The 14,777-nt window shown below is 35.1% G+C and overlaps 1 protein-coding gene across 1 annotated transcript; it reads left to right on the forward strand.

Annotated features, from left to right (window-relative positions):
- The first annotated feature begins 12,650 nt into the window (after window positions 1-12,650).
- LOC109180181 (cyclin-dependent kinase inhibitor 4-like) lies at window positions 12,651-14,410 on the forward strand. Its single transcript, XM_019329668.1, has 4 exons — window positions 12,651-13,136; window positions 13,349-13,401; window positions 13,640-13,795; window positions 13,904-14,410. The coding sequence occupies exons 1-4, from the start codon at window positions 12,846-12,848 to the stop codon at window positions 14,088-14,090; spliced, it is 687 nt and encodes a 228-aa protein (XP_019185213.1). The 5' UTR covers window positions 12,651-12,845; the 3' UTR covers window positions 14,091-14,410.
- Window positions 14,411-14,777: the final 367 nt, after the last annotated feature.

Here is a 14,777-nt window from a genome sequence, read left to right on the forward strand (position 1 = left end):
TCCACCAGTGAGGCGGTCCTCCGGTGATGCTGTTGTGCCAGACCCATACATTATATTTAGGACTGTCCTCCGGTGATGCTGTTGTGCCAGACCCATACATTATATTTAGGACTCGGTTGAGAAGGCCTTGGCGCCATCTTCTAGGTGAAGACCCATATATTATATTTAGGACTCGGTTGAGAAGGCCTTGGCGCCATCTTCTTGGTCAGCTCCAATAGGTGATGTGTCAGTGACAGATTATTTGGGACGAGATAAAGTGATACTGGAAGATTTAGCTCTTGTCGGCCGTCCTATGTCCCTTGACGAACAGAACCTATACGTGTTCCGGGGACTACTACGACTTGAACTCCGCTCATTGATTGCCTCTGTTTTTTTTTTTTTTTTTTTTTTTTTTTTTTTTTTTGTGGTCCACTGGTGACACTGCAAGAGCTCGCATATTTTTTGGGTGCGCATGAATTTATAAGTGCTGGTGATTTTCATGCTTCGGGCGGGTCTTGAGGTATGTTAAGGGAACTTTCACTTTGGTATGCGTTTACGCAAGTCTTCCTATGTTGATTTGCTTGTGTTCTCTGATTTTAATTTGGCCACTTGTCCCATCGACCGGAAATCAACGAGTGATTTTACTGTGTTTCTTGGCTCCAACCTTATCTGATGGGTGGGTTTGCAAGAAGTAGAAAACGTGGTAGCACGGTCTTGTACATAAGCGGATCGGAGTATAAGGCCCTAACAGATGTTTGCGTAGAAGTCATGTGGCTGGTCTCCTTGATGCGTGAGCTTGATGTTTGTCGTGTTTCAGTGCCCAAGTTGTGGTGTGACAGTCTTGTGGTCACTTATATGTGTGTCAATTTCATACACGTACTAAGCATGATGAGATTGATTATCACTTTGTTCGGGATAAGGTTGCATCGAGTCAAGTGAATTTTATTTTCACTAAGAATCAACTTGCGTATATCTTCAGAAAGCCTCTTCTGGAACACATGCTTCAATTTGGTATCAGAATCAACATAGCTCGTGCCAACGGTCAAGCTAAGTAACCTCTGTTGGAATTCCGTTGGTAGAAAACAAATAATAATCCAATAAATAAGATTATTATTTTTCTGGAAAAAGGGGAATGAAAGATGAAGAGATTGGCTAGTGTTTGGTGTTGGGTTTTTAGCAAGAGTCAAGCGATCACTCTTTCCTTAAAACCTTATTTGTCACCTCCGAAAAGTGCTAGGAGCATTGTGGCCTAGGCTTCCCAGGATAAAACTTGCTACGATTCAATGTTTGAGTACCCAAACAAGGAATCAGGCGAACATGAGCAAGATTATGAACACAGTAGGCTTAAGAAAGGAGTAGAAGCAGAAGTGTTTTGAAGCTGAAAGAGGTGTACGTATGTGTGTTGTGCTTGTAAAAAGCTTCTGCCTTGGGGGGGGGGGGGGGGCGGAAGGAATGAATAGCCTTTACTTTGGCAATTAAAACTAGCATTAAACTAGCTTTGCAATAGCTATAACAGCATGCCACTACCTGAGAATTAAATTCATAATTCAAAAATTAAAATTGATAAAATTACCTCCCCCTCGCGAGAGAAACTTTATGCTATACAATTCTACAAGCTCCAAAAGAACTCTGGTATAAAAAGGGGTGCAAATCCTATTTCCAAATCAATGTAGAACAAAAGCTCACTTTCTCCATTCATTTTTCCAACTCAAATGGGTTTACGTTGAGAATCAATATCTCATTCACTCATTATCCGTTTTGAGCGTACAATATATCAATCTCTTCTTCGCACTACGAAGAACCCGAATCTACTTTGATCCGACCCAAATCGAAAATGGACCCCACTGATAATCATACCACAAAATAACCACTTAACATGTCATTTTAAGCTATTTATTTACAACAACCTCTTCGCACAAGTGAGGGGATGTCTAGCATATTATATGAATATAAATATAAATGTGAAGTTTTAGTTGATGGAGAGATGCTTCAGTTGAGATGAGATAATCATAAGATGTGGTGTAGGGGCAATCATAAGGCTAAAGCAAAACCAATCCGTCAAATGTCAACGAAAAAGTACGAGTCCATCCATACGTTTATTATCGCGTCAAAAAGACATGCAACGTGAAGTGGTATGGTATGTTGGGTGTACTCTCTATCTAGCTTGCAGGCAGGCCGGATGCCGCACTTCGATCACTTCCCAATTATTGCTGCTGATTCAGCTAACTAAATGACAATCCAAGCGATCATGCGATTCAACTCACCACCTTTGTCCTTCTCCCCAATCATACTCCCAAAGAATCCAAGGCCTTGTTCATCGTATTCATCAAAAACATGTCTGTAATCATGCATAATAACGTAACGACGACATATATATGTTGTGTTTCATCATTTCGGGCCGATTTTAAGTCGTAATTATGAGGGTATTAATAAGTGGGATTTGAATTGTGGATCGGAGGAATATTTAATGAAGCAATGGGACAAAAATAACAGCGAGGATGGTGATGATGATGAACCAGTTCCATTTCTTATGAGTTATCTATTGAACAACGTTAAATGTTCCACCGATGGTTTCCTCTTTTGTCACGTACACTAGCTAGCTAGTGTGCAAACGTGGGTGCAACTGTGCAAGTGCGACTTCATCTTTCCCCAACTCAGTGGACCACCGCTCCTTTCCTCGCTACCAGACATCCTTGATAAGACACGAGTCTTGGTCTTTTAGGATGTTGTGTAGTTAGTTTGAAGGCTACACTCATCATTTCTCCCTCAAATAATAAACCCAGCCGTGCTTTTATCATCGACCATATATAATGAGCTTACATCATATATAATACTTAGCTTTCTCATCATTTTCATTTTATGTGTCTGGTTCAGTTTAACTAGACAGAAGTTGGGAGGACCGGTTCTAACATTTGTCAGCCAAACGTGGTGCTAATTATACTATGCAAGTATAAAATAAATAAATAAAGTTGTGCATTCACTACTAGTTAATAATTATAATTTTTAGAGTAGTGGCCTGGTAAGCTCTTGGAGGTCGAGTCTAACATCCTATCACCGAAACATGGTGCTAACTGCTACCCAAATATAAAGAACGACTAAATTTGCGTTTTTATAACTTTTTGACGTAATAGTAAACCATGATCCTGACATGTTCGGTTAATGAGAATTGACCAAAGTTATTTACAATTCAACTCTTCAAAGTATTAAGTTTAGTAACTTATATATTTAGAAACTATATAATAAATGTAGTATTAAACACAAAATACTAAATTTAAAAAATAAAAAAATATAAACAAAGGAAATAAAAAATAATAATCCGTAAATAATAAATATATATGATAGGTAAAATGAGATATACTCTAAGACACCTCCGTGCAAGCTAAGCGAAGATATGCACTCACAAATAATCTCTTTGTCCCTTGAATGTGAAAGTGAGGAGTATATGCATGCACAAGGGCCCCGATTATACATATTGCAGAAAGCGCTAGACGCTAGTTAGGCAAGGGGCGCCTAGGCGGCTGAGTAATTTCAATAATTTTTTTTTATTTTTTTCATTAAGGACTAAGAGTTGTTAAACTGTTATAATCGCTCAAACTAGTCAAATGCATATGTTAGATGATTAATTGGTACATGGTTGGAGAAATATAGAAGATGGGTAGCCGAGCAAAAAAAAACCACTCGACAAATGAATTGCTGCAGCAAGCTAGGTAGCATGCAGAGTGCCACTTCTCACGTCCAACATTGACTACATATGGCGCCAATTGGAAGGGGCAAAAAACCAAAACTTTGCTCCAAAAGTTAGAAATTTTCACGCAGGTAGAGATGGCCTGGTAATGTGTTAAAGGCTGTGTGAAATGTTCATTTTTGCGTTGCTTTGTGCAGGGGAAAAGGGGAGAAGGTAGATAGGTAGATAGGTGTAGGAAGAAAGTCTTAATTTTGGGTGAGAAAAATAAAGATAAAGGGAGAGGGACCAAGAATTGTCTGTTCCTAAAGAGCAATGACCTAACCTGATTAGGGATTACTATTTCCGAAAAGAAATATATATTTATATATATAATATTTTGGAGTGGACCATTTGCGCACTAACGATGAAAACATGTCTAGGACATGAAAAGAAATCTCTCTTTAATTTAAAGTAGTATTCAAGCACAGTTTCTTTTCTCCCTACCTAGCTATCTCTTTACATATATACATGCTTCAATTCCTCAATTTCTTTACATTCCTCTCTTAATTAACTAATTTTATCATTGGTCCAACATACATAATTCAAGAATAGTAACAATGGGTAAATTATATTAGAATCACGTAGTACTCAAAAAAAAAAAAATATAGAATCACGTACAAATATTGAAAAGAGTTGTAGAGTTTCCCTATTCTTAAATACCTCCTTTAATATTATATTAAATTTTGTATACTACTATATGTGTCAATACCCAAGGGATAACTATGTCTCTATGTAATTTTTTTTTTTTTTTTTGAGTATTTAATAGTATACTCAATATATTTATGTTAATCTCTTTTTGGATGATGAGGGAAACTCATAGTAATTATCTGAGTGTATGCACAAGATAAACCTAGCTCCTTGTGTAATACCTTGTAATTCATACAAGAGAAGTAACCACACTAGAAAGACCTTATGCAATGAGCTAGGTTTACAATCGAACTTGTAACTTCATTCACTCCACCCATTTCGGGCGCATATATATGTGTGTGTGTGTGTGTTAATCTTGTTAATACAACTATATGTACAATTAGTAGGAGTAATATATACTAGGAACAATTCAGCCAAGTTAATCGGGCATCCACAAAAACTGTTACCTTATTAATTTACACACTTTGTTGGCAGAAGTGGACTCTTTGGCAGTGGTGCAAGTTCTAAAGGGCTATACAAGTTCATCTCCGGAGGTGGACACGCTTATTTTTTACTGTAAAGCGCTTATGCGGTTCTTCCCAGTCTTTGACATTGTTCACACTCTCCGAGAAGGCAACCAGTGTGCGGATTTTCTAGCTAACTTGGGACAAAGTTTTCCGTGAGGGGGTTTCTATCCTTCCCCATCCTCCCGACGGGCTCACCCACCTCCTGGATCGCGATGCGAATGGTGTTGCTACGAGACGTGTTGCTTAGTTCCCTTGGGGCCCTGGCCCCTTCCCTCTACCAAAAAAAAATATAGGTTATGCACCGGGAGTAATACTTTCTAAATGGATACATTTCCTTTTAGAAACAGTAATTCAGATCATGTATATTCAATTCCTAATCCATCCACTTTATTTTCCTGGTTTTCACCATCTCTCTCTTTCCCCCCCTTTATTTTAGCAACAAGTAACAGGTAGCAGGTTTCTACTACTTTTGAGTTGCCATGAAAAGATGACAACAAGTCCTTGGACTTGTAACCTTAATCTTTTAAAAGCATAGTTGAAATTGTGTGCATGCATGTGTCTTGCAACTTGTGCCTAGGGAAAGCTTCTTGTAACACCCACTGACCCACACAACTATTCTCTGTGTTTTTAAATTTTTTTGGCGCCAACGGCGGCCCTCCCTCTCGTTATAGTACACTCTGCACCATCTTCAATTCTCCGATCCCTAGAAGTTCAGAGGGAAAATAGTTGCCAGAAAAAGCATTAACTAATTAAAGAATAAGATGATAAAAGACCACCCTAGCTGAGTTAACTAATCACCTCTTAGTAATAATTGTAAAATTTTAAGTTTGTTGTCCACACGAGCTTAACTCACTGGTTCAGTAAACAGTATTTGAGAAAAGAGACCATTGTTAGTTTGAACTTCGGCAGCGACATTGTGGGGATTACGTTCAAAGTGGATAGATCCCTTATAGCTTATATGTACCAACATGTGACCATGTTTGTTGAGTCACCGTAATTTATATCTTCTCAAATGTTTTGTTGGGCCGGGAACTGGCCCCCTTGGGATTGGGGATTCCAATTCAACCTTGAGGCGCAATTGTGTTTAGTTAGCATGATTAGCTAGTTTGGGGGATTATTTATGGGATGCTAGGATTATGAAAAGTGATGGTTGAGAGTGAGTCGAATAAGGTGGTAGATAAATTTTGTTGAGGCTTGTTATCAAGAACTGAGTCGATAATGGGAGGTCTAAGTGCATTATGTGTTTTAATATCAAAACATGGATGGTAGATTTTTTAGCGAAAACATTGTTATTTTGTAAAAAAGTCATGTTAAAAACGGTGTGATTATCTTATATGTCTACTATTCGCTAACATCGATCTTTTTAAGTTGTTTATTCTACAATTAATAAGGGATTTAGGGTGTAATTTAATGGCACATTAACACCCTCTTTTCAATGATAAATTTGATTTCAAATCTCATTATCTCCATCCTGATGAGATGCATCAAAAATACTATTTAACATAATTAGAAAAACCTTACAAGAGTTAATTAATTCCCGAATTTAGTCATACATTACAATAATGATGTTTCAAGATTTAATTTAGTGCTCAATTGATAATTTGATAAAGGTTTGCCAAGAGTCATAATCCAATAGAGTACTACTGAATTTTTATATATTTAGTTCTTAAAAAAAAAAGTATTTTCTTTATTGGTCCCTCACACTTGTATTATTATTTAAAAAAAAAATGATATATTTATGCAAATAATCATCTACCTAAAATTTAATATCTCTATGTTTCTTTGATTCTCTCCCTTTCTCGTCTCCTTTTCCTTTATATGACATCCGTCCAAACATAGTATTCATATCCACAATCGTACATGTAATTAGTTGAGATGTTGGATTAAAGTAGCAAAAAGCACTTATGTGTCTGATTAAAGCAAAAATCTTAGCATCCGCTAAAGGAGTCCATAGGCTTTCCTATATGATCATTGCCTCCTCAAAATTATTTTTTTAACTAAAAAAAAAAAAACATTTAATCCCTCAAAATCTGCTCTAGTTTTCTGTGCGCACCTTAGTATTGAGGTCCCATGATGTATCCTTTTTATTTGCAAACTTCCCTTTATGTTACCGATCAAATTCACTTGTCAGAGGAATCTTTTTTTTTTTTTTAAATATATATTTTTTATTTTTTTTATTTTTTCATAATACATGTTTTTTAATTTTTTTGGACTAAGACCCTGTTTGGTAAATGACTGTTAGCGGTTAGTTGATTGAGTTAATTAGAAGGTATAACTAGTTGATAGCATTATCTAATTGTAAAAATGTGTTTGGTAAATTAGCTGTTAGTTGATAACCGTTTGGTATAACTTTCTTTCTAAAAAAACTAATTGAAAAAGTTGTTTTGAGCACCTTTTTGAATTTTAGCATTTTTGTGTTACAAAAAGCTAATTAACCAAACAATTATATTGATTTTTTAACCAAATAAAAATATTAATAGTGATCAAATAAATTAAAATTGATCTATAGACTAACTATATGTTTGGTTTGACCTATATCTTAGATCTCATGAACTCACACTCTAAGTCCCATGGAGGGGTAAAATCAAGTCTACCTAACATTGAAACAACTGGACGGAAACAAGTCTTCAATGTAGTATTTTAACCATTAGACTACTGTCTGGGGTTATTTTTGTTTTTATCTTTACTGATACGAGTATTCTTTCAATCAAAGAGCCATAATAACGTTAATTGTCCTTATCATATATGTTGTCTAAGCAATGATTAAAGTGCTGGACAAACTTAGTTGATTGGTATTATGTTTAATTTGCCTCGGAGTTTGATGCCTAATTTGAGTGTAATCCACCGTTCATATTGAGTCACATTCTGATTAATAGACTTGTTTAGTTTAATGAGATTTTTTTTTTTTTAGGGTAAGTTTGGAAACCCGAAAAATGACTTCTGGAAAATGTTTTTCAGTTTCTGGTGTTTGGCAAGAGGGGGGAAAATGAGGACAATGAAAAATGATGCTTTAGTTAAATGAAAATAGGTATGTTTTGGGGGAAGTCATTTTCCAAGGGGTGCGCATGCAAAAAATTTCGGGTCTAATTTTTTACGGGTTTTTGCGAGTCGGCCCACCAAACTCGCAGGCTAGGGTTCATGCAACCATAGCCGCTCCATGCGGGTTGGCGGGCCCCACGGACTTTTTTTTTTTTTTTTGAATTCAAAGTTAAAAAAAATAAGTAAAGTCTACAAATTATATATATATATATATATATATATATATATATATAAAGAGTGTTATGCACATAAGGATTTTATCAAAAGTATCAAACAATTAAAATTTTGAAGTATTCAATTCTTTTCATTTTCCTACTCATTTTCTGGAAAATGAACCAAACACACAAAGACAGTTTTATATTATGTAGCCAAACACCGGAAAGGAAAATATTTTTTAGAAAATGAGTCATTTTTCAGAAAATATTTTCCTCAAGTCATTTTCCTGCTTTCTAAACGGAGCCTTATATTGATTTAAGTAAATAAGTTTAGTTTTCTTTTCATTAAACTAAATAAGTTTAGTTTAATTGTGGTAAAAATATATTAAATATTCAAGCGAGAATAACTTTAAAGTATGAATTTATACTATTAAAATATTTTAAAGGTTAGTCATAAACCAACTCATTTAAGTCGGTCTTAGGCCTAATCACTCGAAGTTATAGAATTATGTATTGGAGCATAATTGTGTTCCAACAATGGGCACAAATGAAATTTCGCCTTTCTTTGTGCGTTATATGCATTGTAAACTTTTTCATATAATAAATGCATAAAGTTTTAAAAAGTGTTTTCGGTAATGAAATAATAAATTCTGTTGTATGTATTTTTTAAAAGTGAGATTTTTTGTGAAATTTTTCAATTTAGAAAGAAATTAAAGACAATTTTTAAAAAATAAGATAATCTTTTTTTTACTTTTTTTATTCTTTAGAATAACATTGTCCTTTCTTCAAAACTAGAATCCTATGGTTTTAGTTCATCAAACATGTTCCAAATGCCCAATCACTCTTTCGACAATCATTATACCGTGGATCGTGGTTCACATTCCGAAATAGGCCAATGATATATAAGTTTATTTTTAATATATTAAAGGTTCATTAATGTACATATTGTTATTTTGAATGTTCACTTTTAGTTTATTGCAGATTCAATTTTAGTATATATACTACTTAAAATTAATAGTTAGTATACTAAAAAAATACTGTAATATTTAAGAATAATGGTCAAATAAACCATCCAACTACACACCAAACTGTAATTAGGTCACTGAACAAAAAAAAAAAAATTACAGTTCAGTCCTTGAACAACAAAAATTTATGCAATTTAACCTAAAATGACTTATTTAGTTGTTAATTATGCTGATGTGTCGATCACTGAGACAATGGGAACCCCTTCGTCTCCGTCTCCATCCAGCCATGGAGACCAAGGGGACCCCTTCGTCTCTGGCTATTTTTTTAAATTTAAAATAACTATTTTATTAAAAATTATTAAAATAAATATAAAAAATTATTTTTAAATTCGATGACCGACACGTCAGCATAATTTACAAGTAAACAAGTCATTTTAGGTTAAATTGCATGAATTTGCATTGTTCAAGGATCCAATTATATATATATATATATATATATATATATATATATATATATATATATATTTTAGTTTAGTGACCTAATTATAATTTTGTGTGTAGTTGGATGGCCTATTTGACTCTTATTCTGTAACATTTATTAGTGGTCCACATTACAAAATGTGGATCACTGTTAATGTGAATCACGGTTCATAATATAATTTGCCATGTTCATATATTCGAAATTAAAAACCCCATTCAACAATCCGGCTATGTTTGTACAAGTCCGAGTTTGAAAAGAATCCCAAATAATTTTTTTTTTTTAATGACGAGAAAAACCCGCAATCAATCTACTATTTGATTAACTGAGAGTACGCGGGATAAGCCATGCTTTTGTGTAATAGCCTGCAACAACCCAGTTTAAAAAGTGTTGATAAAAATCAAACTTATAACATTCCGATACAAAAAATCATATTTCACCCACCCAACTTCGTCTTTCAGGGTAATGTATTACTCTTTTTAAGGAATATATATGTAATCTCTAGATAACAATAATTCATCAAATCATTTATATTTTATAATAAATACATACATTCCAAAAAATCATATGCTGTATTACTCCTTTTAAGGAATATATATGTAATCTCTAGATAACAATAATTCATCAAATCATTTATATTTTATAATAAATACATACATTCCAAAAAATCAAACTTTCTATATAAACTCGATGGCAAATTCAAACCTCATCAATAATCGGCATGTCCTACATTGAAAGGAATTTCTCAAATGATGTTCCAATTTAATATTGTTTGAAAAATGTTGCACGAGTTATGATCAGCATTAACTAACAATCAGATTATGGCAGAATCCAATTACAGTAACGTAGTGTTGGCCCCAGTCAAAGCGACGACCGTAACATACCCTTTATACATGGGAAGCCTCGTGACTCAGAATGATTACTATCATCTCGAAGAATCCTAAGACGCTGTATTCATGAATGTGGACAATAAATTAAAATTCTCGAAATTTAAAGTAAGATAAAACAAAACATATATGTTTTAAATAAATGAAAATTAAAAAAAAATAATTTAGAGGGGGTAAAAAGAATTATTTAATTAATTAGTGAGTAGTAAAGAATTGGGAGAGGAGACAAGGATGTGATGAGAGTGGGGTGGGGCCATCACAGCGTATAGTATCGACAGAACTCCACTTTACAGCAAAAAGATATGAAATGTTAAAAGATATAATTTGATTATTTTATCATATGTGCATTCCCCCGTCTGTGAAATGATAGTAATATGCACAGAATTAAATATAATATTATATAATATCTCCTCAATATTCTTTAATTAATATCATCCATCAATGCCTATAAACTGTCCATATAAAATATTATTTTACGGGGTAATGGATAAACGAATAAGTGGAATATGATTGCTGTATTTAAAGGACATGATGTGCTCCTAATAGTTACAGTGTAGGAGTTACACCGTAATGTGATGGGCTCCTAGCATTGATCCTCCCACTTAATGTGCTACTAAATTACCGTAATTTACTCATCCACTATCTTGTCAGGTCGAAGTCCTAAAGACGGAGAAATTTTACCTTTTGTTGTGGGGAAGAAAAAAAAAAGTTTCTTCATAGTGTCTCAACTAACAACCTTGACTAACCCCTTCAAAAATTTAAGAAAAAAAAAAAAAAAACACCTTGACTAACAAAGTTTCCCATTTTCCAACAAGTTGAAGTTATGGAGTAATTGATTAGGGTATATACATAGTAGTCAAGAAGCAATTTAAGGAGTTGTACTCCACGACAGGAGACCCGCACATAACATGCACGGATGCACCCAGTCGCCAGACATTGCATGACTAGAATATACTATATATGTAGTTTGAATTCCCATGCATTATTGTTGTATAGGAGTTAATGTGTGTTTCCATGTGACAGACATTAATTTTTTTTAACCTTTTTAATCATCAGATCACGAACTGAAAATAATTTACTTATGAATAACAATTGTAGTATATATGTAATCACTTCTAGAATATCTTCATTGATGGATGTGTTCCAAACATTTCTGTAACTTCATTAATTAAATTTACAAGCCTGATCAAACCAAAAAGCACTACTCAAAAGGAAATATTATAAATATTGGAAATCCCAAAATTAATTTATTAAATTAAGTCTGTCTTAGTTGTTTTTTTTTTTTTTTTTTTTTTTTTTTTTTTTTTTTTTTAAAGGTAGAAAACATGGGCAGAAATGGTAGTGAGGTGGCAATAATAACATTATTTCCAATTTTAGAATTTTTACCCTACCCCATATTTAATTACATTTCTTACATATGTAAAATTGAGCAATCATTTGTTCAAATTCAAACAATGATAACATCAAAATACATATCCAAACCATATCTTCAATTGTATTATATAATATTTGATGTTCCAATTTAAATAAATATATGTCAATTCAAATATTTTTAATATATTATAATAAATTCATTCCGTGCAACGCAGGGGCGAAAATACTAGTATTAAAAAAAACGTGTATTATTATCAGTCTTACATAAGATGAGTTGTTTAAACAAAACATTTAACGCCAACGGATTTGTTTTGAAATTTAAAACCAAGTGAATAGCGGTGGATTTCGAAAATTATGAGTAAGAATTAATGGATGAAAAGTGAGATTACCTCGTATTACAGAAATTACATTGATCCAACATGGGAACAACGTTGTACATAATCTGTAAAGTGGCTGTCAGCGTGGATTCTGGAGATAAAACACAATTATGTTTGCTTAATCCCAACTTATTCACGAAATTAGAGAAGAGGGTAAGAACGTTAAACCCGTGAGTAACGTCCAGCGAAGGCTTCACCCCATCCACGCCGTTTTCCTAACAAAGCTCACACGCTACTCGGGTGGTACCGGCTAAAGCCCGATTAACGAGGAGATTACGTGGCTAACGGCGCTTTTGTTTTGTCATCACGTTGGCTCAAGCCCCACGCCGTACTGGCGTTGATCTGGATAACGGCACGTGAGTTGCCCCGTTAGAAAAACATGGACGGCATGACCCCCGTTATTGTTAACGACGTTAGCCCCTGGCCCACAGGACAGACAAACCCGTTTATTAATAACGCAATCCAAAAAAAAAAAAAAAAAAAAAAAAAAGAAACGCAATCCAAACCGTTCCTTAGCTGCCATCACCTTGTCACCATAATCATCACACCTCTTCTCTCTCATCCCAACGCTTGATATAAGAGCAGCGGAAAGGAGATATTCTCAGAGCCTGCAGTCTCATTCGAGCGAGAGAAAGTTCGAATACTGACTGCAAAAAAAAAAAAATAAAAAAATAATACTAATAAAGGTGTAGATCGAGACATCGAGGAGTGTTATGGGGAAGTATCTGACGATGTCAAACGGAGCTGAGGAGGAGGTGGCGGAGATAGGCGTGAAGACGAAGAGAGCTCGAGAAGAAGTGGATGCAGGCGAGGAAATGGAGGTGGTTAAGAGGAGGAAGATAGGTGAAGGTGAAGGTGAAGGTGAATTGAAGCCGTTGTCTCCGTCTCCGGCGCCGGCGCTGCTTCAACTGGAAAATTCGGTTGCTCCGGAGAGCTGGCTCGATCACGCTATCAACCAATCAAGCGAGCTCAGTTTGAAAAACCTGGAATTCGTAGATCTAGAGGTTCGTCAACTCTGAATTTCTTCTGATTTCATGATCAAACCGTACAACTAATCACATACACCGCCTCGATCATATCACTCTATACACACACACACATATATGTATATATATATGCTGCATATATAACTGTATGTAGAACGTACCTAACGTAGAATGGATGAATTTGTGTTGATTGTAAGCATGTCTGGATATTAAATTCATTTTGGATGCAGGAGGAAGCTGATGGCTTCAGGACGCCTAAACGCAATCCCGATATCGCAGAGAGGTACATTTTCAATTCATTCCTTGATCGCGGTATTTAACTTTCGAAATCCACTGAGAGAGAATACGTGATGAATCACGTCTCTTCAATTTTGAAATTTAAATACTGAGCGGTTCTGATTGGCCGCACGTACGCTCATCACTAGATTCTTCCCCCTTCAATTCCAATATCTATCTCGTTGTTTTCTTCAATTCTCCGATCCTGTCGTCCTTCAGGTTGCATTTAATTTGTCGTTTTGCAGTGAAAAGATGCCGCCGTTCCTCGCCAGGCTGGTGCCGCCGAGGCCGTTTAAATTTCGTCTGATTTCGAAATCAATCCCGAAGAACTATCCATTTGCTGCGGATGTTGAATTCTTCGCTGCTGAGGAACAAAAGCGTCTGAGAGAATTTTCTGAGAAGTACGGATAGTTTTTCGATTTTGTTAGAGTTGCATAGAAATTTATATATATCTATATCAGAACTCATCGTCGCTCATAAATCTGCAAATTAAATATACATTGTTTCAGGTACAACTTCGACTTTGAGAATGAGGAGCCAATGGAAGGCCGTTACGAGTGGGTTAAATTATTAGGAGAGCCGGCCATGAAGGTAGCTGATGAAGAAGAAGAATCAGCTGATGAAATCCCTGTAGCGTCGTCGGCCATGAAGGTCGCCGATGAAGATTCATCAGGAGATGAAGTCAGTCTGATCTAGCGTCGCAGTAAATTATTATCTATGATAGCAGCGGACAGCCAGTTTTTCCATATTTATTTAGGCTTTCCTTATTCGGATCTTAGCTTTAATTTACCGCATTTCCATTATTGAACATTCCCCCTTTAAATTTCGTGGTCGCATTATATATGTACAGCTAGAGGTAGATAGATAGATAGATCGATCTCCCTTTAGTTATCAAACTTGGAGCTCTGATCTCATTTTCTTCTCATCTCCCTGTGAAAACATGTTTTTCACTAGCTTCAGATCAGAGCTTCATGTCGATCATATATATCAATTCAATTCCTTTCTATATCAGTAATCGCCTGCATTTCTTCTACTTCATTAATTATATTCTGGCCTGTATGTATATATATGTATCTATAGTTCGTTCTATACACACAGCCTTGCCGTGTAAGTTACGTGCATACGCGCGTTGAACTTAACAACGGTGAACTGATCTAACTTCTAAGCCCACGTGGGCCGGGAAGGTTTGTTTCCGTCTACTGGAATTTGACGGACTACCATTCCGCCGTTAAGTTGCATGGTTTTAAGTTAACCGTGCGTGTATATATCGTTTATTTTATAATATAGTAGCGGTACAAACAATGAGGGGAAAAGGGAAGCTAGAGAGTCTTCGTTTTCTTTAACCAAAGGGTGAAAAAAAGTAGTGGTGGAAAGGAGATGGAC

This window comes from Ipomoea nil, unplaced genomic scaffold (genome assembly GCF_001879475.1).
Source record: "Ipomoea nil cultivar Tokyo-kokei standard unplaced genomic scaffold, Asagao_1.1 scaffold1026, whole genome shotgun sequence".
NCBI lineage: Eukaryota > Viridiplantae > Streptophyta > Magnoliopsida > Solanales > Convolvulaceae > Ipomoea > Ipomoea nil.

Bases quoted from the DNA above. Each gene is read 5' to 3' on its own strand.
- LOC109180181 (XM_019329668.1), top strand. From the start codon at position 12,846: ATGGGGAAGTATCTGACGATGTCAAACGGAGCTGAGGAGGAGGTGGCG. The intron at 13,137-13,348 runs GTTCGTCAACTC...TTTTGGATGCAG, and splicing joins TGGAATTCGTAGATCTAGAG to GAGGAAGCTGATGGCTTCAG. The intron at 13,402-13,639 runs GTACATTTTCAA...GTCGTTTTGCAG, and splicing joins AATCCCGATATCGCAGAGAG to TGAAAAGATGCCGCCGTTCC.